General features: G+C 41.0%; 1 protein-coding gene across 8 annotated transcripts in view; it reads right to left on the bottom strand.

The window, feature by feature from the left end:
• The window catches only part of LOC106550298 (rap1 GTPase-activating protein 1), a 73366-nt gene extending 52205 nt beyond the window's left edge, over positions 1–21161 (bottom strand). For 5 of the 8 annotated variants that reach the window (XR_015696772.1, XR_015696771.1, XM_087716412.1 and 2 more), the window contains exons 1-3: positions 9977–10186; positions 2204–2297; positions 729–764 (exon numbers count right to left, since the gene is read on the bottom strand). Coding sequence is in view for 6 of the 8 variants with exons in the window: in XM_087716412.1 (XP_087572538.1) it covers positions 729–764; positions 2204–2297; positions 9977–10020 (174 nt within the window). In the remaining 2 variants the exon portion in view is untranslated. Of the gene's footprint in view, positions 1–728; positions 765–2203; positions 2298–9976; positions 10187–21010 lie in introns of those variants that run through there. The other 3 variants (XM_087716409.1, XM_087716413.1, XM_087716415.1) reach the window with 2 other exon arrangements.
• Between the last annotated feature and the right edge of the window lie 4417 nt (positions 21162–25578).

Raw genomic sequence — 25578 nt, 5'->3', positions numbered from 1 at the left:
AGAGCTTCAAATGGAAAAATAAATTTCATTCATCAAATTACCAAATGTAACACATTTACATTCATCAAATTACCAAATGTAACACATCCACAGTGTGTTAGACTCAAACTATATGTTACACAATCTGCCCTGGAAAGTAAGTTAGTTCTTTTTATAATTCATTCCACGAATCTCAATTGAGTTTATCAGTAGAGTGATTTCAGTTTAAATTCCAATACACAAGAAAGCGGGAACACAGATGTGCAAGAGAAGTGACTCAAAAAGCATTTCACCCTGGAGTCAGATAATTACCAGGCCCAAATGAAAACAGAGATGTAGCTCACAGGCAGAGGAAGAGAACTGAGGTATCACTAAGGGAAAGCACAGCTCTTGGAGCTACATGACTTCCAGAAGCACAGCAGAAAGAAAGCATCCATTTCTAACAAACAGACACAGCAGAGAGGTAAAAACATTTTCGTAAATTACAAGGAGAATCTCACAGGAGCCAGATGAACCAATAGAAATATCATGGCAGGAACAGGCAGGGTGAAATTTAAGGGCATCGAAGGAAGATGAGTCACCAGAAGCCAGCTGCGTGGAGAGGGTTAACAGCTTACACAGCTACAGACAGGGCAGAGACCTTTGAGGTAATTATTGCATTTGGGTAATGTTCAGGTGGCAAGACAATTCCACAGCAGAATCAGCTTGTTATCAGAGGTTCAAAATTTGATCATGAAACAAAAACATACCTGCATTTTTTCAATCATTTCAAATAAGTCGACTACCTGTATGGAATCACATAAAATAAGAAATCAATTTGCAGGCCCCAGATTTTAGGTCATTATTACTGTTTCGTTAGATCGTGTTTTCAATACTGCACAGTGCTTTTTAAAAAAATGAAAATACAAAATACAGAGTGCTTCCTGATAGCTGCTGTCTCAGAAGAGAAAAAACATATTGTATAAGCTCTAATTATCTGGAAACCAGGCCACTTTGGAAAAGTGTCATGTCTTACACCTTTTAGTGAGCTGCTCATTACTATTGTATTCCTTACTCAGATATTCTTTTTTGTCTGAAAAGAACCAAATATTTTGCCATTTAAAGGACAACCTTTAAATTTTAAACCTTAAAAAAAACATACTGTAATTGGAAGAGACCCTGGAAAGTTCAAGTACCTGCTAAAAACAGGACAGCATTATAGCACTCCTAACATATTTTATCTATCAATCATCTCTCTCTTTCTCTCTTTCTCTCTCACTTGTCTAATTTAGATACCATCCATCTCATTCTGAGTAACATCAGGACCAGGTGCTTTACGTAAGGTTATCCAGCTCTGTTTAAACACTTTAAGGGGCATCAACTCCTATTTAAGTCTGTTTCCATTAAATGTTCTTCTAAATTTTAGCCACAAAATTACCTCTGGTTGAATCCATATCTTTCTCACTGAGACAAAAGAAATTAATCTGCTGCATATTCAACATGAAAACCTTTCAAACTGTCAGATACCACTGATATATTCTTGTCAATATTTTTCCTGGCTTCCATCTCTTAGATGATTAGTCCTAAATTGAAGACTACATATAATACTTTCATGAGAGAAACCTGAATGGAACCTTCTCCTTTGTTCATTAAACACCTAGATGATAGTTTTTCATAGACAAAACACAGGAACCATTACTGACTTAGCAATATATATGCCATTGCAAGGGAGGAAAGAGGAAGAACTATAAGCAGTAAGGTCAAAGAAATGCATAAAATAATTATATTATTGACAGCATCAAACTGAGATACAAAAGGTAGGTTTGTTACATGAACCCCTCAAAATGACCTAAAGAGACAAGAGTTTGGGGGGGGGGGAACCAACATGCTCAAAACCTTCCCCAAATCTCTAAGTATACCAGTTCCATTTCCAATCTTTCATACTTGGGTGCCAAGAACTGAAGTTCTAAGCATATACAGCTGAAAAAGCTGAGAATCGTCCAGCTATGCTAACCCAGTTCCTGTCCCTAAGGAGACTGATACTAATGGCATTCAGTTTAGAAGATACTCAGACAGTCAGAAAACTGTCTGGGTGACCTTAGACTAGCTTCTCTCTCAAGCTAAATTATGTCCTTAAGGGTAACAAGGATTATCTGTAGCTCCTAAAGCAAAGACAAGACATAACTGGTTGAGTTAAGCACAACTGCATTATTAGAGGCAGGCAGAAAGCAAGGGGACTCCTTACCTTATTCTGAACACCTAGATTAAGGGCAGCCTGAGGGTCCTGGATAGGTGAATCTAAGATGTCACTGATGCAGTGTTCTGCTTCATCAGATCTCCTGTATGAAGAGGAGGCCATGCCAGTTAGTATAATAAAAACAAACAACAGCTGCAGAACTGTCAATTTCCCAGATGCTGACACTCTTTTTCATAAGCTTATGAACTGGCCTGATTGTAGTTCAGACAATGCCCAGACTGTATTTTTATAAAATCCATTCAGAGAAATATACATAATTATTTTCAAGGAAAGATTATAACTATTAATGGGCAGGAAGAGAAGGTTTTTAAAATGATACCTAGCCAAAGCAAAGCACTAAAATAAAGAAACTCTAGGTAAATTCCCCTAGTCATCACAGGCATACATTTATTAATGTGCCTCACACAAGCATTCAACACTGAATATGGTTTCAGAGACAAAAGCCATTTGCAATTAAACTTCAGTCAGTGAATAGTCAAACAGAAGCATGTTTAAAAACCAAGAACAGAGCTTGTGCAGGCTATACATGCAATCACAAATCATTCTTGCCAATCCATTGTTGCATCCCTGGTTGCATTCTGCTTTATTTATTATTTATTAGACACAAATCACCTTTCATTCAGGAGCTTAAGCAGTGTATACAGCATATGCTACCTCTTCCCATTTCCTCTACACAGCAGCAACCCAGTGAGATTAGTTAGGCTGAGAGAGAATTGCTGGCCCCCAAGCCACACAGGAAGCTTCTATGGTTGAGGATGGACTTGGACTTAAGTCTCCCTAATGCCAGTGTTACCCCTTAAGCACTATCTCTCCCTCCCATTATTGGACTGATGTAAAGGTGTCCCTGCAGGTTTAACCTCACCAGTTGTGACCAACTTAAGGGGGCTATGCTCATCTCCATTTCTTAAGCCAGAAGTCTGGAGCCTTTTTTAAGCCAGTGATGTCTGGAGATGTTTCGATGGTCTTGTGGCCAGCATGTTCATCACCCCTGACTGATACCTTTTATATATTATCCAGTTTGGCACTTCAGCTTTCTATTACAGCCGCCTTTCCCTTTCGTGCAAAGCAATTTTTTGGGAGACTTTAATAGTGCCACTGAATGAAAAATTGTTGAACCTACATATATCAAAAAGTTTCAGACAATCTCAGAAGATTTCAACAAGCATAAGGGGTTTTAATACTCTACAATAATGAACTGATAAGATAATCTGTTGCACGTGTAACCTGTGCCTGCATAACCCCCCTTTTCTTCCCCCCACCTCATCCTATTTAAATCCTACATCAGTCTAGCCACATCTGGTGAAGTGAGCTGCAACTCATGAATGCTGATGCCTTTTAATAAAATGTATCAGAAAAGGTGCTGCCAGACGCCTGATTTTTCACATTCCATTTCAGATGCATAGGACTCTGACTTGCTACAGTGACAATTATTTCTCCATCTCTTCTTCCAAACAAGTATTTGGATGGATGGGATGTACAAGAAAGTATAATTAGAAAGAGAAATCCTGAAGAATCATATTGGGACCATTCATAAATAACAGAGGAGAAGGCTATGAATAAAAAATAGTATCCTCCTGGAATGATGCCCCAAAAGATGCATCATGTGGAAGTTCTACAAATAATAATTTGACCTGATTTAACTTTTTGCCACAAAAAATCCTAGTCTGATATAGAAAGGCTTCCTCTTCGGCATATATGAAATATGTGTTTTCTATGCATACAAAACCACAATGCAACAGTATAGAAGTTTTTAGAATACATGACAAAATACTTGACAGAGTAGAACAAAAGACCATCTACTCCAATGTTCTGTACCCTGGCAGCTGACACGTACACCCACAAAATTCAGAATTAGGACATAATAGCAATAGCCTTCTTTCTTTGATTTATGTTTTCATTTATCTTGCTATCCTTAGCAACAGCGCCCTATGTTTGGTCTCCAACAGCTGGTGTTTTAAGATAGGCTGTTTTTGATTCTAGACTAATTTACTAGATTAGTAGCCATTGAAAGGCCTGTCCTCCATGAAGTGGTCTTCTTTTATAATAATCTAAGATTATAGCCCTCCTCATTACATCTTCCCTATTTGTTTCTATAGTCATTTATTTCTTTGAAAGAGTCCTGATTCTCCTTGCACAGGGCTCCTTGAGCAAGAAAAAAGGGAGGGAGAAAAATACATCTCTGTCACATTTTCTATCAGTGCTGATAGAAATATATGCTTCTGCTGGATCTTTTCTTATCTGCCCTCATTCTAAGTTAAGATGCCCAAATGCTTTAATGTATGTTTTTGAAGTCAGGTAACAAAATTTCCATAGGTTTTTTTTCTCTTAATATCTGCCTACCTTTTCGTAGTACAGGTAGCAGTACTATTTTTGGTAGTACGATTTATGACCAAAATTGAGCCCAAAATTTCTGTTAAGTGAATTTTGCCCCATTTTATGACCTTTCTCGCCTCAGTTGTTAAGTGAATCACTGCAGTTGGTATATTGATAACCTGGTTGTTAAGTTAATCTGGCTTCCCCATTGGTCGCAGAAGTTCGCAAAAGGTGATCACATGATCTTGGGACCCAGCAATAATCATAAATATGAATCAGTTGCGAAACATCTGAATTTTGATCACATGGTCATAGGGATGCTAAAAAGATCATAACTGCGAAAAACAGTCATAAGTCATTGTAACTTTGAACGGTCACTAAACAAACTGTTGTAAATTGAGGACTCCCTGCACTTTGCAGACATCTGTCGTAACACGACAGAACAGCTGAATTACCTACAGATGACAAGCTCCCTCTACCCTAAAAGGCACAAGATAGCAACCAGCAAGCTACTTCTCCACTCCGAAGTGGCAGGCATTACCTGTAGCTGGTAGAATATGCTTGGATCATTTATCAAAGCAATAAAAAGTATCCAATACTATAATAAGAATTGTTTCTGTGTATGAGCCATTTGCCTAGAGAAGGCCAGGAGACATGTTTCACTGCTCCAGATGTATTTCAGTCTGGATTACCTCCAGCTGTAGCCAGCTATACACTCCGTCTGGGATTCAGTGACTAAGCTGTTGTTTAGTTATGCAGAGAGCTTACCTGCATTAATAGCAGTATTATATAAAGAGTATTATTATGCAGTATTATGGAAATTTTCTATAATTAGAAGTATTATGTAAATTCTCTATTATTAGCAGTATTATGTAAATTCTCAGACACTGCTATGCTCTTCGGTCTGACTATAAACCTGAATAAGATTGAAATACTTGACCAGCCTGTAACAAATATGAAGGCCATAAAACCAAAAACCACTGTTGATGCCACCCAGTTGACAAATACAAACATTAAATACTTGGGAAGAATCATCTTGAGTGGTGGCTCTTTGAACAAAGAAACTGACTCCAGTACCAGCAAGACCAGTCAAGTGCTGGGGCAGCTGCATACTTGAGTGCTCAATTATACAATGTCTATACCAATTTCGTTGTATTTAAGTACAATGACAATAAAGATTATACATACCTTCACAAACCTCAAAGTCTACAGAGTTGTGGTTATCCCTTCTCTCCTATGTGGATGTGAATTCTGTGTCAATGACACATCAAACAACTGGAGAAATTTCACATGGGTGCCCTCAGCTCCATCCTTGACATTTGATGGCAAGACCTTGTCTCCAACCTGGAGGTTCTGGGTCACAAAAAGTCCACCAGCATTGAGTTCCTTATTATCAGAGCCAAGATGTGGTGGACGGGACATGTCATCCAATGAATGACCACTGTATACCTTGCCAATTGTTGTATAATGTACTGGAGACTGGAAAGAGACCTTGAGGTCATTCACACAGGCTTTTACAAAGATGCTGTGAAGGAAACTAATGACACTGTGACATTCAGCTAAGGGAACCAGAAGCTGTGGTTGCTGACACAACCTGTTGGTCGGCTCTGTGCTATGAAGCCCTTTTGTCAGCTTTGAAGAGAGGTGCAGACAAAAGCTGATAGAAAACTGTGAACTGTATCACAGAACAACATCCACAGTTACTACAACAATGGGCTTTCAGTACCTCCATTGTGTTAGACTCTGCCTTCCAGACTGGGAATGCAAAGCCTGGTTTGGGGGAGTTGGAATCAGGACTGTCTGATGGGGATGGCATGACTCCCTTGGCATGTTTGGAGAGGCCAGAGACTGAGGACAATGCTGTCAGAAGCCTCCCAGGCATTGGGAGAGGTGGTTGACTGGATGGAGAGCTGCCTGCCTAACAGACACAGGGGAGGATGGGCTGCTGACAGGCAGTAGGGCAGATAGGCAGCAGATCCCCTCTGATGAGGAACAGCTGCCTCCTCTGCTTGATCCAAGGGCATGGGGCGCCGAGAGTAGGCATACTCAGAGAAGGGCTGCTAGGCTACTCAAAAGGACACCCCAAGGAACACCTGGAGTGGATTGATTTAAGGAGAAGTGGTGGGGAGTTAGTCTTTGCCAGGAACAATTGTTTGTTTTGACTTACACTTCCCCAGCTTTAACGCATGCCTTTTGCCTTTAGCCTTGAGGATTGCCTTTTGTCTTGTACTGTGCCCTTACCTTGAGGACTGCTTTTTGCCTCTTGCCTTTCCTTTTTGTGAGAATTGCTTTTTGCTTTGTACCTTGTCTTTTCCCTGAAGCCTGCCTTTTGTCTTGTGCCTTGACTTTGCCTTAAGAACTACAGTTTACCTCATGGGCTCGCTTAACCAGGTGGACTGGACTTGGGACCCTGGACCTTGCCATGTGAGGGTGCTCCTACTGTGTGGACTTTCTTTGTTACGGGGTGTTTTGGGGGGACTGAGGGTGGCTGCCTTCAGGATAGTGTGGGGTGGAGCCTTACCAGAAGTTGGAGGCAGATGTAGGTTTCTGCTGGATCAGGTGAACTGGTAGTGGCGGCGGTGGGAAGCTCCACCCACCCACCTGGATGCTTCTGCACATGCACAGAAGCATTTTGTGAATGTGTGAGCACACGCATGAGCCAACCGGTAGTAAAATAGATTGAAACTCACCACTGGTTGGAGGGCCGTTTGTTGGAACACTTACAACAAAGCAATAAAGGACTCTCTAAAAGCCTGCCTTGCTTTGACCACTTGGATCATAACAGTATCCACAAATGAACTACACAACAACAGAGGAAGCAGCTCTGCCTTCACATCAGTTTCTCACAGATAATCATGTAAAAGGGCAAGGCAGACTTTGCACAGTAAGCAGCAATTACTGTTTCCAATAAACCCACTTTTAGGCTTTCCTAGAAGATCCTGTGCTTCTAGAACAAATGTGCATTAGAGGAAAAAATTACCTCATCATGGCTCATTCACATAGGTAAACCATTTGTGTCCAATGCAAATTAAAGTGTTCACTGTAAGCTTTGTAATGTAGATTTAAAGCAGCTAGAAAATCAAATAAGAACAGCTGGGTTACCTGAAGTTGCCCATTGCAAATCTAATTCTGACACATCTTCTCAATAATTACCAGAATAATCTACTTCAAACTAAAAAAGTTAGTTTCCCGAGGACAAGAAATAATGGGAACTGAATATGGATTGATCAAAAAAAAGAAAGGATAGGATCAACAGCCAGAGGCCAATAATAAAACTCTTGTTGAGTGGCCACCAAAATGTATTAGCTTTTAAAACCTTCCAACAGTGGGATATTTGATTGGTACCACAGAATAATGGCTATCTGGCAAGTTTCAATAGCTATAAAAAAAAGGAGAACATTTGCAGGAGAAGGCAGCTTGGTGTCCTCCAGTGGTTTTGGCATTCAGTTTCCATCAACTACGTTCAGCCTGGTCAGACAGTGATCAGGGACTATTTATAATCCAAAACCTCTGGAAGACATCAATTTCAGACCCAGAACGTTTCTATAGCATATTTGACTGCTCAAAGTGATCCTAATAATGCATTAACCCCTTTCTGCAGGGAACTCCAAAGTCCAGACACAATCATGCAGGAATGACTGAGATTTTAATAAAACAGGAATATTTGGTAGAAGTCCCACTATTTCATTCAAGTACTGTTCCCAGGATTCTGTACAAAAACCTCATATATCCATTATATTTCCAAACAGTTTCTAGCAAAATAATGAATAATATAGTTGAAAGGGTCCTTGGAGATCTTCTAGTCCAACTTCCTCCTCAAGCAGGAGATCCTATACCATATCAGCCAAATGGATATCCAGTCTCTTCTTAAAAGCCTCCAGTGATGGAGCACCCACATCTTCTGAAGGAAAGCCATTCCACTGGTTAATTGTTCTCACTATCAGGAAATTTTTCCTTAGTTCTAGGTTGGATCTCTCCTTGACAAGTTTCCATTTGTTGCTTCTTGTCCTGCCTTCAGAATAAGTTGATTCCCTCTTCTGCGTAGCAGTCCCTTAGATACTGGAAGACTGCTACCATGTCACTCCTAATCCTTCTCTTCATTAGAGTAGACATGCCCACTTCCTGCAACTGTTCTTCATATGTTGTAGCCTCCAGTCCACTCTCAGCATTAGAAGTCAAAATAAATTGGGCAGCCCTTCCATCTTCCACAGATCTTCTCTAGTAAGAAAATGAAAGGAAATAATGGGGCTAGACCCTTCCCTTGTAATAATCCAAAGTAAAGAGAAGAGTTCAATATTAAGAGGACTTGCCTAAAACTATCTTTTGGATTTGTGGCTAAAGCAAGATTTCAAATGATGTCAGCCATTGCACTCTTGACTTTTAAGAATAAAAAAGTGAGTGCAAGGGAGGGCTGTCATTCCCTCGTATTTGGGGAAATGATGGTCTTCTGCAAGGGGATTTTTGTATTTTTGGGCACCTCTTCCCAATTGAGAATGCAGATTTCTAAGTTGTTCAGAGAGGCTACAGGAACACAGAAACTTTCTATACATAGACAGTGCACCAAACTAGTGATGGATGCAGAGGGATGGCAGAAGTAGAATACTGTACTTCCGCTACCCACCTTGCATACTTACTGATGTTCCCTCCAAGGAATTTAAGGGGAGGGGGGCAAAACAAGTGATAAAAGTATTTTTCTTTTTCAGATATGTGGTAGACTGTGCGGGCAGAAATTATTCCAAATTGCACTTAGTCTGCAGTGCTTTGCCATCAAAAGCAAAACTATCATCTTCTCTGGGCTAATTGACACACACTTTAATTTACAGTTTATAAAAATAAGTATCCTATTAATATTAATATTAAATAACTGAAAACACATTTGGTTACCTACTCTGGGCTAATTTATATTGCTACTCTGGGCTTATAAGCATACCATTAGGTCTTTATAAAAATGTAAATGGAATGAAATCCTTCACTTTAGCCCTCCATCTCCAGTCTAATTCACAACCAAAGACTACAAAGACCTTCTGTATCTACACATTTTAAAGGTAATTCTTCTATCAAATTTCACCATTTCTACATTTCCAGAACTATGTAGGCCAACTCTCCATAATCTGGTTCCCTCCAGATTTCCTGGGATAGCAACTCCAAGAACTCCAAGCAACATTAGCAATAGCTAGCAATTTTGGAAGCTTCGTTTCCAACATCTCTGGAGAGAACCAAGTTGGAGAAGGGAGAAAGAGAACCTGAGGCAAAAGCATCCTGAAATAATGAAGCATACTCCTCTTCCTCACCAAGGTATACAAAGCCATACTTCTCTTGCAAGTGGCTCCAGATTCTCAGATGTGCTAAAAGCACATGGCAGCCTTTTTATTTCCCTGGAATAAACACGGAGAGCGATAACACAGCTTGAAGGAATGTAGAGTAAAGCCAGGGTTGATCTATACATACCCTCCATAGGTCCCAAAGGTCAAACTACGCTTCCAAGAAAACATGCTCTCTTCTTGCAGGCTCTTCTGTGCCTGTTGAGGCTTTGTTGGTCTCCTGCATGTAGGCTTTGTTCTTTCTGTGCAGTATACACTGGCCAGCCTGTCTCCAGAAGACACAACTGCTATCCCCAAATCACTTCCTCCCTGGAAGTTAAATGGCTACTGCCTTTCTTTCCTGAGACACACTTCAAATGAGAAAAAGAAGAGCCTATTCTGCGCAAGAGCAGGAAACTCCTGGGGAGACACTGCAGGTTACCAGGAATGTGAGCCAGTGAGCGGCACAACCACAGAGAAAACGAGAGAGGAGGGGCTTCATGTAAAAAAAAAAAAAAGAGAACTGAATGAAATAAACATAAAGGTAGAAAGTGAAAATACATTTTAAAGCATAGCATATCATCTATAGAAGAACTGTAATCTGGGTCCCTACCATGTTTATTATTTCATGGTTTACCTGCCACAAAAATACACAGAGATTTCTGGTATATCATGCAAAATAGATCCTTAGATGCTACAGGGATAACATTTGCAGGGAAACAAAGATAGAAATGAAGGAAGAAATGTAATAGTCTAATATGTATTCAATCTTTATTGAAGAAGGACAAAATGATCCTCATTCTGAGAATGTATGTGGAATGTTTAAGGAATAGCCCACATGTTTCAATGGTGCTAACAATGCAGAGGTATAGTATATAATTCCATTTAGCTGCCTCAAGTCACATCCTGGTCAATAATCTTTAATAGATTATTTTTCTTCAAATAAATGAAAAGAATAAAATAAATATAAATTATTTTTCTTTATGTAAAATTCTCCTTATACAGGGTGAGAATCTACTCAAAACCTAGAAGTTCTGTAAGTGGAGGTCTTTGCTAACATAATTCTTTGTTATTAATATTGCCTGCTTCTATCAACAAGAATATTAAGATAGATGGGATTAGGGTTCTAAAGCAGACATCTTGCTAATATTTTGTTCATATTAATATTTTGAATCTTGCTCTTCTATATCAGGAATTAACCTAAACCATTTCACTAGGTAAAAAATATAAAAAGGAATAATACAAAATAGATATCAGAGGCAGAAAAAACAGAATTTCTACTCTCTTAGTTACTTCATGCAGTAATAAATATCAAGCAGAATTACCCATAACTTATTTATTATACCAATTCTTTTGTATGAAAGCTCAGGGTAAAATACATGAAAGTATCATCTTTACTTTATCCTCACATTAATTTTTGTTAATAGGCTGGACAGAGGGATAAAGTTGGTTATATATCATGTACTAAGCCTTAATGTGTGTGTGGTGTTTTAAATTCTAACTTATTGTGGTATGTAGATTTGCCAATTCAAGATCTTCTGGCCCTAAATGTATTTAGGACTCTAAAAATAAATTGAACTAAACCATGAAACTATGAGTATATACTGTATATAATTACTCTCTTAAGAGAGGTTTGGTGCTTATCTTTAATTATGATGTTGTTTTCAGATTTTTTTTTTCCTGCTGTGCTTTCTTTTTTATTGATATTACCCTTAGGCCCTTGCAAAAAGTAAAAGGAACAAAAATACATAATTAAAATACAAGCAACCAAAACCAAATTTGCAACAGTCATTTAACAGCAAGAGAAATATGTGAAAATGGCTTTTCTCTGCCAGATAGCCAGGGTAACCTCATTTAGACATGAATGATCCAAAAGTAGTAAGTTATAGAAGGACATTCTAAATATCTTTTGCTTGGCTTTTAGCTGAATTTTAATGCAAAGCATATCGCACTGAATAGTGCTCTATTGTTTAATGTTTAATATTTAATAATATATTAAGAATTTTAACACTGATGAGAAACATCCTGCCAGATTAAGGACAATAAATTATTGCCTAAAACTATGCAAAAGGTCCTTTTATATAAATCCTTCTCTCATGCCACAATCTTAAAAGATCCCAATCATCATTATTTGGGGTAGTTGTTTTTTTTAATAAACATAAATATTAGAAGGAAAACTAAAAGGACAAGGTATAAAGAGTCTTTAAAAGGGCAAAGCTGCAGAGGAAAATACAGATGTTAAATTTAATCTGAAAAATGTAATTCTCTCCAGTAACTGGCTGCACATATCCCACCAAGCTGTATTGTGTTAATGGCTTAAGCTTAGCACATTATGGAATCCAGCCATTGTGGTTTATTTAAAATACTCTGCTTAAAACAAACTATACTTAGCATCAGGTAGATTTTACTTTGCTGAGTACTATAAAACCCATAGGACAAATTATTCTCTATGTTTCAAACTATATACTAATAAACTCCACACTGCTGTCAGTTGTGATAGGTAGCCCTGGAAATATTTTTATAATAAAATGTTTGTGTCACCCCAATAACAATCTCTGGCCAATTTTTTTGGGCAAGAAGCACTAAGTTGAAGCTTGGTTTGACATTAGCTTATGAATCCTGGCTTTCTGATCCCATGGCTTTATCAAAAAATCAGTGTCATGTTCTGAGCATGCGTTAAAATAAAGAGTTTAAGCGGGAAGCGCTCGACACCTGATTGGCTGATCGTTTGACAGCTCCTGTATAAATAGGGAGCTGTCCAAACGAGCAGCGCGCTTTCCTGTCTAAAGCAGGTTCTGAAAGTTAGCCTGTACTTGTCAGGGAATAAAATTTGTTAGCCTTTATTCCCGTCTCCGCCTCAGTTCTTCTGGCTACCCACAGGTCCTTGGTACACACCACTGGCGACGAGGGTGGGATTGCCAAACTGAGGTGCGAGAAGCTGAAGTCACTTGCTGCTGAAGTCACTCGCTGAGTCACTAGAACCGCGCTTACTTTCTACCGCGACGAGACGTCGCTGGGTCCCTGACAGGAATGGCCACGTTAAACTTCCGCACCACCGCCCGGGGAAGCAGATTGCTCATGCCGACGCACTCAGCCGTTGCCCCCTGCCGGAAGCTTCGGAAGACCCTGCTGCTGTGGCACCTGTGTTCCTTATTGACGATCTCCACCTTCCAATCTCTGCCGCCGACATCGCCCGGTTGTCCGCAAGGGATCAGGTAATATCCCGGGTGCTAGACTGGGTTAAGCGAGGGTAGCCAAAGGAACCCGTAGACCCCACCTTCCTTCCCTTCAAATCACGCCTGGCGGAGCTGTCCGTTCAGCGCGGCTGTTTACTTTGGGGCCATAGAGTAGTTGTGCCGGCCTCACTGAGGACTACCGTCTTGAGGCAGCTGCATAGCGCACACCCGGGAATCGTCAGGATGAAAGCCCTAGGCAGGAGCTACGTTTGGTGGCCTAAGTTAGACCAGGACATTGCCAACCATGTCGCCGGGTGCCCGCAATGCCAGGCCGCCCAAGCCTTGCCTCCAAAAGCCGAGCCTCGGACATGGGAACCTCCTTCCACTCCCTGGTCCCGAGTCCACGTTGACTTCGTGGGCCCCATTCAGGGCCGCATGCTATTCATTGCTGTGGACGCCTTCTCGAAATGGGTTGAGGTCGTCCACATGTCCTCCACCTCGACAGACGCGCTCATCGCGACCCTGCGCCACCTTTTTGCCACCCACGGCCTACCCGATGTGTTGGTGTCCGATAACGGACCACAACTGACGGCTGCGAAGTTTGAGGCATTTCTGGCTTCCCAAGGCATCCGACATGCCCTCACCTCCCCTTTTCACCCCTCTAGCAATGGCTTGGCAGAGCGCGCCGTGCAGTCCGTCAAAGAAGCTCTCTCCAAAATGGACCACCTCCCCTGGCAAGAACGCATTGACGCCTTCCTGCTGGCCCATCACTCCACTCCTTCGCCCGACTCCAATACGAGCCCAGCCGAGCTCCTCATGGGACGCCGGTTGCGAACAACCCTTGACCGGTTGCACCCTGCCTATGCCACCCCAACTCCTTTGGATTCCCAGGGCGGGTCCCGATCCTTCGTCCAGGGGGAGGCAGTGTATGCCCGGAATTATGGAGGGCATCCCTTGTGGCTACCAGGCATAGTGACTGACCAGACTGGGCCCTGCTCCTACAGGGTCAGGCTCCATGACGGCAGAATTTGGAAATGCCACTGCGACCAGTTGCGGAGCAGACGCCAACCACCAACCGGCCAGCAGCCATCAGGCAACCGACCACCTTTGACAACTCCAATGGGCGGCGCGGGGCCCCGAAACGAGGAGGCCGCAGAAGAACAAGCAGCCAGTGCCCCAAACTGAAGTGGCGACTTACTTGGTGGGCCAGCACCATCCTTTGCTCTTCGACGGCCCGAGCGATCACCATCCTCAGACGCAGAGTCCTCGGTCGAGCAACCAGAGCCTCCAAGCGGTGCAGAAGGGCCTAGGGCGTCCGGCCGAATCAGGCGGCGTCCAGCATATTTACAAGACTACGCTTGCGCAAACTTAGGGGGGAGGAGTGTCATGTTCTGAGCATGCGTTAAAATAAAGAGTTTAAGCGGGAAGCGCTCGACACCTGATTGGCTGATTGTTTGACAGCTCCTGTATAAATAGGGAGCTGTCCAAACGAGCAGCGCGCGTTCCTGTCTAAAGCCGGTTCTGAAAGTTAGCCTGTACTTGCCAGGGAATAAAATTTGTTAGCCTTTATTCCCGTCTCCGCCTCAGTTCTTCTGGCTATCCACAGGTCCTTGGTACACACCAATCAGAAAGACAAATTTCCTCCTATATGGCTTCGCCATTATTTCTGAATATAGAATCTTGACTCTCTGTTTAGAAGATTGCACTCTTTTCCCCAAATCTCCAACAATATTGTTCTGAGGTTCAGCACCACTTTGAGGGCAATGAAGAACTGAGAATCTCGCTTCCAAATCCCAAACTACAAGTTTCATCAGTGCAAGAACATCTCTATTTCACAGATGAGAAACTAGGGGCTTCCGCTATCCTCATTTTATCTCAAAGGTACTTTTTCAAAAGGCAACTGGACTGGTTTTTTCTTTTTCTTTAAGGAAGACCAAAGGTTTTGTTTTTTATCCAAGAAACTTCACCAGTTGTGATGGCGGGGGCGGGGGGGGGGGAGAATGAAAAGATAGATACTGACAGGAGAATGGATAGTGGGGGGATGGAAAGATAGATTCTGACAGGATTGGGGGGGGCGTGTATGTGAAAGAAGAATTGCATTTCTTTGCAGTAAACTGGTCGTTAGCACTCTCCCCGAGAGCTCTTTGACCTAAGTGTCACCTGAATCAAAGTGCAATTGGTTGTGAAATTTTCTTGGAACTGCTGCAAGGGCTGTGTTGTAGATAGGAGATAGGTGGTGTTTTATTCCTCTCCCTCTGTTGAGAGAGAGCTGCTCAATGTTAACATAAATGGCCTCTTTTACTCCTCTTTCAAACCAATGATCCTCTCTATCCAAAATGTGGACTTTACTGTCTTTGCTGAGGATTTCCATCCCATCCACCTGCCATTTCTAATTCTGAACATTTTAATACTATAGTATAAAGCACATATGGACCAAAAGTTGTAGGCGTGGAATTGGGGTAAGAACAGACAAGTCTCCATTCTGAGCAATAAATAGTAGTAAAAGACTCAAAGGCCTGAAAAGGAGCAAGGGGTTAGAACTGTATTCCAAATTTTGTGTTTATATATACTAATTCTGCAAGAAGAATAGACTCTCCTGCAATCAATACCAGAGAAGAAACGTTGGTCCTACCTGAAACGTTGCTTCTAGGTATTTTGCACGAGGGTCCAGGCCCCACCCTGGGTCCGTTGTTAGGCCCACTGGGGGTGGGGGAAGGGAGTGGGTTTTCTTTCCCCCTCTTTTCTTTTCCAATCAGGTCATTTCAATATCATCTTTATATGGCTGCGTCCTCATCGAAACTGGAGCCAAGGAGGAGGAGTCAGAGATGCATGGCTAAAGTTATGACTCAGTCTTTGGACAGATTAGGACATGATAATCCTGAGCGAGAGGAGATTCTTCTCTGCCAATTCCCAGCTGTTGGGTTTTGACCATGCCACTTTTCTGTATACAAACATTAGGTATTACAATGTTTATGGATTGTAAGGCAACTTCCATGCAAAAATATAATGGGAGAAGTTTCATTTCAGATCTCAAGTGCTGCTGTACATAAGAGTTTGATAATGATTTTTGGCTATTAACAAATAGAATCACCCTAATAATAAAAGATAATAAAATTATTCTTCCTTTGTCCTAAGTAGTTCTGAAAAAAGAAGCTTTTATCTTCTTCTCTTCAATGGCATTTTCAAATTTTATTTTACATGCAAAAAAGGAAAGAGCGAAAAATACCCTTGTAAGTATATCGCATCATACAATTGTTCACTTATAATAGTTTGAGACGGGAATCAAAATAATAAACTAGAATGCACAGATCAAATGTCTAAACAGTCTTCAAATTAAGACTCTTACCAATTAAATCCTCGTTTGAATACAGAGACGTATATCAGACCACTATATAACTGAAAGGAAATGGACGTCTTTTCAATTTTGTAATTTCAGGTTTTCACCATTATAAATATGTGCAGTATCTATTTTCATTGTTCTCCTGTTGATTTCCAAACCATTGTTATATAATTCAAAAGAACATCAGTATTTATATATGTCTGCATGTCCCCCAAAGTAAAATGAATGTGTTAAATATCTTTTAGCCAAAAGAGAACCATCACAGTACATAACTATGTTCTTCATAGCTAATAACTGAAGTTAATGACTTCAGAAGTTATTAAATCTTTCAGTTACTTCTTCAAAAGATATATGAGTCTAACATATTCTCCCTCTTTTCCTCTCCTCTCCTTTCCTCTCTAAGTGTCATTTTAGGTTTTTAGATTTATATCCTGTCTTTCTTCTCAAACTGATACAAAAAATGGAGTCCATGGGACACATCATATCTACAGCATCACTTGTTGCTCCCAGCTCACCCTGAGGCACATATCTCGCAAAGGTGGGAGCTTATGGAACAGTTGTATATCTTCCAAATAATTAAGGCGTTCATATCAGCCTTTAAAACTTCTAAACCTCCACAATGGTTCACAGATTTGCCCATTGTGTAGCCCTCAATAAAACTTTGTGTGGTCCTCAAGATGACCTTCTGCTTTAGAAGTTTAAGCCATCAGGCACTATATATACTTTTGCAATTTGATCTTCACAAAACAATATTGTAAAATATACTGAGCTAAGAGAAGGTAATTGGGACAAAGTCACCTACTAACCTTCCAGATTTAGCCCAATATATATCTCAAACTGGCTCTTGTAAATAAAAAGGCAGAATCTTCCTTTTCTGTGATCAGGTGAGTTATGATAATCATCTCAGGAGTTTATTGACATTGTAAAAATCTGCCACTTGGTAGAAAAATGTTATAACTGTTTACTGTTCACTGTGTTCTTGACTATGGGCAGAGTCAAAGTGGTGCCTGGGGCAGCGTCATGCAGTTATCTGAGGTGCCTTCCTGCCTGTAGATGCCAATGAAATGTCTAGAATGTTCTCTGATATGACTTCTGCCATCCATGTCCATCAAGTTTCTATCTCTGTGTATCTGGCTATCCGTTCTTTTCTTGAAAACCTCCAGTAATGGAGCATCCACAAGTTCAGGGAGACAAGCCTTTCCATTGATTAATTGTTCTCAGAGAGAGAGATGGTCTGGGAGATAGTCAATGGAGATGATGCTAGCCTTGAAATAGATATTAGTATGCCATCTCCTCAAAATACGATCTTTCCTGGAGCCAGCTATTTTAAACAATTATTTCCATCCTTCCCTTTTTAGACTTCTCATGGTTAACTGGTATCACTGACCACAATTTACTTCTGTACCATCTACAAGAGTTGGGAGTTGGAGGTGCTGTGTGGTTGCGGAAGATAAGTTGGTCTAGTGGGTGTTCCCTTGCAGGGTGCCTCAGAGGTTTTTCAATATAATTATTTGAATCATTCCCCCATGCTTGATAGAATCATAATTTCCGATAAACAATGAAAGCTTTGGTATATAATTCAACATCATGTTAACTTCTTAAAATTTAAATATTTTCCTTTGAATCGACTTATGTGCATTAAAATACTATTCCAAAAATATACCAGATGATCACATGCCCATATAATATGGGTTAATGAACCTTCGGTTTTGTAAATCACCAATGTAGAAAATCTGATGTCCATCCTTTCAAATACATCCTTTGGGGTGTCAAATATACCCTGAATACAATTTGTGATGAATCAACTTTAATCTCAAATCTGTAGATACCATTTAAGGGACATGAAGCCATTGATGAGGTATTACTGGATACTAGTTCTTTAGTCCATGTTTGAAATATACGGTACTACAAATGTCCACTTTAAAAATATTATTGGTGTAAGTTTTACTTCTCTCATTGAGTCCATGTAAGAAAGCAACTCAGGTGCCTCTGAAGATGCAAAAGTAGCAGGCCCATATTGGTTCATTAGAACATGCTTAAATTGAAGATGTTCACTCTTTCTGACAGGTATGGAACTACAAATTCTGGGATTAGTGCAATGCACTACTTGAGATTGCCCTTGAAGACTACTAAAAATGACTGTTGATACAAAATGTAATAGCCTGCATTGACTGTTCATATTCTGGGTACAGTTCAAAGTACTGATTTCAACCAATACAGCCCTATATGAATTTGGTCCCAAATACCTTCAGGACCAACTTCTTCATATAGAATTGATCAATAGTGTGTCCTCTCTAACAAATCATATTAATATTTCCCCACTTTTGTGAGATTAAGAGGGCAGGAGCTCATAGACAGTAGATTCTTTTATACCTGCTTTAAAGAAGGTTTTCTGGAACGTAGTGAAAATAGGTCTTCCAGAGAACATCTGAAAGATAATAGATTAGTGCTGTTTGGATTACCAGATGTTGCTTTGGTCTGCATTTATGTGCCATTTTACTGATGTCACCCATCAGGAGTGTGTGCAGGTTGTGATATTATGCAAAACAAATACATATATTTGCTGAGGAGAAAACGATATCCCTATTCCTTAATTGGGCTAAATGAAAAATAAATCTTGATCTTGCGCATCTGAACATGCAATAATTCCTATCTATAATTAGGACATTTAAAGGCAAAAAAAGTAGGACTATATTACTACAAGGGAAAATTTGTGGAACTCTCTTTTGGGACAATCTCAGTATAAAAGAATAAGTCCTATCTTAGATTTCCCTTAGTTCCATTAAAAATGGAAATACTCCAAGCTGAAAAGGAAAATACAGCAACAATACTTTTTGGTTTAGCATATGTCAGATGATAGCATCTCTGGCATCAGATGTTAGTTTTCCAAAAGCAATTACAAACTCCTCCAGACTGGTTAACTGGGCTCAGATTTACTAATCCAATCATGTTTCCCTTTTAAAATCACTTGTCAACATTCAGTTGAAATAAGGTAGCATTTATTCTGCAGCCAAATTGGAATTTAAGTGCATACTGGGAGATTTTTATTTTTGGTGCAGTGATTTATAAGCAAACATTTAAAGAGCAGCTTGATATAAAACTGTAAAGTTTTAGCATAGTTGTTCTTAAATTCATTTGCCTAGGTTTTCATGGAAAACAATTTTTTTTACTGTCAGTGTTCCAAGAAATATCCTCTTTTGTTCCTGGTGGATATTACAACATTTTTAATTTGTATGTGCAGTAAAGAGATAAGAGAAAGCACTCCATATCATTTACCAGGCTATCTTCAAATATGTCAGAGTATATTTCCCTATCTTTGATGAAAGGGCACAATTTAGGCTGCATGAGTAGATCAAACAAACTGATGTGCCATCCATCAGTTAAATAAATGACATCAAGATTGTACAAGCCTGATGTGAAATAGAAGAAAACAGGACAGAGCCATAGTCACTGAAAGACCAACTTAAACCTTTCTTTATCACCCAGAGAATTCAGTTTTCCAACTGAAGGTAACAGTGATGTTTGATGAAATAGAATCCTCTTGACAAAAACTTATGCCACAATGAATCTGTTAGTTCTTAAAATGCCACAGAACACACATACACACACATGCACACACTCTTTCTGTTTTTGCTGCAACAGATCAGTATGTGTCAAACACAAATGCAAACATCTGCTCCATGCAGAGCAGCAGAACCAAGTCATGAATATGATCATCTCTTTTTAATGCATGAAAATGGAAGCAAGATCTCTTCATTCATACCAAACCTACAATAATGCCTCCTAGACAAGATGCAGTTGGAGCAATCAGAGCCCCTTTTGGTTCACCATTGCTTCGTAAATACCTCTAAGACCAACATAGCTGACCAGCAGGCACAGAGACAAATGGCAAGCAATCTTCAATTGCATTTCTTGTCAGGCTGATGAGTTTTGGGATAGGTTTTTTTTGCCTAAATATAAATTCCTCTCTTATTTTATACCTGCTCAGGAACATTCTTAACAACAAAATCCTTGTTATATTTCATAGATAAGCCTTACCAATGAAAACATTTGCTGGATCTAAACACCACTGTGTTCCTGCACATACAAAGACCATAATTATTGGTGCAAGAAATCAAGATCTCTTATTAGCCAAGGATCCCAAAGATGCTTGCACCGTTTCTTCTAATACTGTCCCTTCAACCATAGCAATGACAGGTAGCAATTCAAGAGGGGCATCAAGTTGCAGTCCCAAGGAACAACTCTTGCAGCATTTTCTGCCTGCAATGTTTTAAACTGCCCCAGAAGAAAGGATATGGGAGAAATGGTAACTCTTCTGGACCATCTCTCTCTCTTTCCTCGTCTTCTTTTCCACCCACCAGCTCCACCTGGGGAGGGATGTGATTTGTGCTCAACTTAGAGCTCAGCCCAGTCGAAACATCTCTCTGTCCAGGAATTCGTTCACTCATTTAATCTTTTTTTTTAGAGAGGAGTCTGAATGTCTCAGCCCTTCTCAGTAAATGACCACGAAGGGGTACACTGCTTCTGAAGATGGAGGCTCGACTTATCTGTCACGGTTAAGAGCCGTCGCCGGCTCTCCCTCCTCCTTCGTGCCTCCTTCCCTTTTCCCGCGCCTCCTTAATTAGCCTGGCAGGAGAGGCGCCACGCGGCGGCCGAGCTCCCCTACCTGCGCGCAATTCTCTCATCGCCGGCGAGCAGGCAAGCGGACGGCGGCAACGACGCAGGGAGCCCGGCGCCCGGCTGCTCCTCTGCATTTGCTAGCTTTCCCCTTCGCAGCCCAGCCTATCAATTATTCAAGTAGGTTGCGGCGTCCTTTTCTCCTCCCCTTCCGCTGCCGCGACTCCACCTGCAGACGGCAGCCGTACTTCGGCTGAGGGCGATTTGGCGGAGAAGGGGAAAGGGGCGCGAGGACACCGGGAAGGCGGACTTGGATGGCTATGCCCTCCCGAGGATATACGGCTCAGAGCCCCCTCCCGATTCTGCTTCCCGTGAAGGAGATGAGGGAAGCGGCGCTAATCTGAGCCCAGTTACAACAGGCAGGGCAGTTTTCTGTTTCCCCCGAGCTAGCAATTTTGATGGTTTGAAATTAATGTCTTGAACTCTCTCAAAATCAGGTTCGTGACCTCTGGACGGCAGCCCAATCTGAGTAGGATTTGGGGTATTTTTTTTTTACTTTAACGTGTGTATGGGGAGGGGGTTGTGTGTGTGTGTGTGTGTGTGACGAAAGCAAAACCTGCCTAACATAGTTTGTCTCAGTCCCGACAACCAGCAGGGGTGAGGTGGCTGGTGGCGTCTAGTCAGTCCGATCCTTTCTGTGCTCCCTTGAAGCCAGATTCCCCCAGTGCACCATCTTTGGAGACAGTCCCGTGGTTTGTTTGCTTTTTTTGCTAAGCCACACAATGAAACAGGGGAAGAACCCAAAGTCTTGTGTGACCTTGGCTATACATTTTCCAAGCTTGCAATAGCAACCTGTCCCTGTAGAAACAAGAAGTTAAATAGAAATCTTCAATGAAGAGGAGAAGTGGTGATCAATATCTTGGTTTCATTAAAGATTTTCTGTTAATTGCCCCTTTTTAAAGTGGATGGGAGAGATAAGTTTCAATTCACATGCAGATTAATTCCTTTTACTGTAAAATAATCTAGAAAAAAGGGTTTGATTTATGCTGGGAAATTTCATGGCTTGGAGTGGGACTTTGGCTCCCTTGAGTTCTATCACTGAGATAAAAAACAAACATTGGCTAAGTTTGTGTGCTGTGTTAGGCTGTGATTGTTTTAACCATGTTTTTTGTAGTCAGGTTCGCACAAAACTCTGAATTATGTACTGTGATGCAAATAATAATGGGCTGGGTTTGCACATCCACTAAATCAAGGGCCATCCACTAAATCTAGGGCCATCCCATTTTTACTCAGAACAATGTATAAGCCCATATGTTTCTCAAAAGTATTGATCATTCCCACTCATGATCTTTGGGGAATATCCTCAAGTCCACCTGCTATCTTCCTCCTTTCAGCAAATGCAAATTCCCCTCTCTTTTCAGGAACTGCCATAACTCATTCTGAAGTCACCATCTGAAATTAATCATAGCTTCTATTAAATAGCAAAGGCGTAGATAACTTCAGAATTGGGAGAAAGAGAAGCGAGTGGGTGGGATCAAACCACTCTATAAATGGGCTTGGTTGTAGGGAAATTTAAATTTGTATTAATTTTTAAGACATGACATACTATACCTATTTGAGGGCTGACAACAGTCTTTATTTCTTTCCCACTTGAAAATGGCAGAAAAGTAGCCTTTCATTTTTTAAGAATCCTAGAAAAAGGGAGGGAGAGACAGTTTGGTGTAATGATTCAGACACCAGACTGGAAACTTGAAAGATTGTGACTTCTAGTCCTATCTTAAGCATAAAGTCAGCTGGGTAAATTTGGGTTAGTTTTAGGATTTAGTTTAGGGACCAAGTAAGACTTGATAGCAGCAGATTTGGTTTTATGACTTTAGATGTTCTATGGGGGTGGGGTTTGTTTTAAGCATCCAAAGAAGCAGATAAATAGCTGGGTCTTCTTCCTTCTGTGCCTCTGCTTTTCAGTTGCCCTTTCTCCCCTTTTTGCCTTGCTCAAGTGGAAGAGTTTGTCCTTCTTTACTCCTTAAATCTGTCTCTTCTTTCAATGTGATCACAGATAGGCTTAAACACCTCAATGCTCAGATCTGATCTGGCTTCTGCACTGAAATACCTGCAAACTCATCTCTTCATGAAATATATTTGTAGCAAACAACGTCTGGCTATCAGTTGCTACTGATCATATTTAATTTCCAGAGAGAAACTGCCAGAAGCAATTTGTGGCCTGGATTATGCTTCTCCTACAGTATTACAGAAAGCTAACTAGAGGAGCTTTTCAGCGGTGCAACTGAGCTCTTGTATCTGAAGGGAGTTTCATGCACATAAAAGAAAGCTATATATGAATCTCTGTGCCTGATGTAACAAATACAAGTGTTAGCGTAGAGAGGGCCATCCAAGAAGTTTTGCTGCATTGGGGGAAAAGTTTCTCCTAACTCCAACCCCTTGTCATGAACAGAAATTAGCCAGACAACTCTGCAGTCAGTCAGTCAGTCTCTCTCTCTCCCCCATCTTTCCCTCCCTCCCCATCACCCTGGGCACTGCCTCAGGACAAGCAGTCTCTTTTGCTACCTGAGGTCACTTTAGGAGTTGGTGGGTGGGCACATAGCACAAGCAGTCCTGTCTTTCAGGTAACTTACTGTTCTCTTGCCTCTGTTCTAGGGTTTACTGTATCTCTTGGCTGCCATCTTGTGGAAATTTGGGTTTTGTAGCCCAGCACATTGCGTATCATGTTTGCTGACAAATGCTGCAGTGCAAGAATGCCCATGTTTTCTGCTAGACCAGTCCCAGAATCCTCCCAGTTAGCTAGCATAGCCATTAATGAGAATGCTGGGAGTTGAAATCCATTCATCTAGATTGAAGTTGTTTTTCAGGTAAAGGCTGTTGAGCATATTTAATCAGTCTGTAGCCTTTCTACACTGCCTTGTGCCTGGGTCTCGGTGGCATGAAAAGGTAACTCAGATTAGGTAATCTGGTGGGGCGGGGGGAGGAACATTGACTCAAGAAGATGGAAATTCAGTTTTTATTCTGTCATACCTACCAGAATTTTCTGCCCAAGGCAGCCAGCTCTTTATGCCTAATAGCCAGCCTGCCCAGCTCAAGCAGATGCTGATCTCTTTCAGATTGCGCTGAGCAGGTCAACAATGCTCTCCAGTTGTTCCATCTCTTGCATAACTTAATATTCCATCTGGTATTTAATGGATTACTTTAGGTTTTATTGCTCAACATTAGATATTCTAAAGGAATGTGGAGAGGCTGCTTTTCTGCTGGGTTTATTAGAACACTGACTCTTCAAGGCAGTTCTGTCAAAATGGATGCCATCACTGTCTGGTTGTGCTCCCACACAACAGCTCAGAGGCTGCAGAGTAGCTAAAAAAATATAGACAACACAGCAATGGCTACTGCTTTGCTCCTGTCTATCCTGGGGTAAACAAGAATGGAAATGTTTCTCTGCAAAGCTGTAGCTCAATATAAAATGCAATGGGCTTGAATCCCTCCAAGGGTTAATAGCAGAGGTGGTATATTCAGCAGGTTCTGACCAGTTCTGGAGAACCGGTAACGGAAATTTTGAGTAGTTCGGAGGACCTATAAATACCACCTCTGAATGGCCCTGCTCCCATCTATTCTCTGCCTACCGAGTCCCAGATGATGATGAGGAAATGGGGATTTTGCAGTATCCTTCCCCTGCCATGCCCAGCAAGTCATGTCCACAGAACTGGTAGTAAAAAATTTTGAATCCCACCACTGGTTAATAGTGCAATACAATAAAAGCTCAGATGCTGACCTCAAAATACCTGGCCCCTGCACAGCCTTCTACATATTATTCAACCACACAATGTGCTTCACTTTGTTGCTTTCCTCTTGGTAGCTGGAAGTTCATGCCCATACTTCCTGTTCCAATGCTATGGTATCAACTGGATTACAGGTACAATAGAGCCCAGGATTTATATTGCTAAGTGAGAAATTTGTTAAATGAGTTTTGTCCCATTTTATGACTTTTCTTGACACATTTGTTAAGCAAATCACTGCAGTTGTTAAATTAGTAACACAGTTATGTAAGTGAATCTGAGGTTCCCATTGACTGTCAGAAGGTTGCAAAAGATGTTCCTATGACCCTGGGACACTGTAACCATCGTAAATATGAATCAGTTGACAACATCCAAATGTAAATTGCGTGACCATGGTCAACAGTCATAAGTATGAAAAATGGTCATAAGTCACTGTTTTCAGTGCTGTTGTAACTTTGAACAATCTCTAAGTGAACTGTTGTAAGTTGAGGACTACCAGTATTGCATCAACAGGTCCCATGGTAGGGGACCAGATTCATCACCCCTGGAGCTGAAAGGGTGAATCCTGAGTGTTTTGCAACCCCAGCAGAGAGGTTGCATGGAGATTTAAAACTCCCATCCCCCTTAGGTTGTAGATCTATCATGAAGATGGGAAGGAGTATTCCTAACCCTCATCTTCCTATGGTACATTATTGGTTGTTTGTTGAATATGTACATAGGTAGCCCTCAACTTAAAATGGCAATTTCCATCACTAAGTGATGTAGTCATTAGATAAAATACCATGGGACTGCACTGCTTCGTGATAAGAGTCCCAATGGTCCTTATTGCAGTTGT

This window comes from Thamnophis sirtalis, unplaced genomic scaffold (assembly GCF_051295495.1).
Source record: "Thamnophis sirtalis isolate CommonGarterSnake01/CBP01778 unplaced genomic scaffold, rThaSir2_p1.2 scaffold_5, whole genome shotgun sequence".
NCBI lineage: Eukaryota > Metazoa > Chordata > Lepidosauria > Squamata > Natricidae > Thamnophis > Thamnophis sirtalis.
Note: the sequence above shows the minus strand (reverse complement) of the source record. Positions and strands in the feature narration are given on the sequence as shown.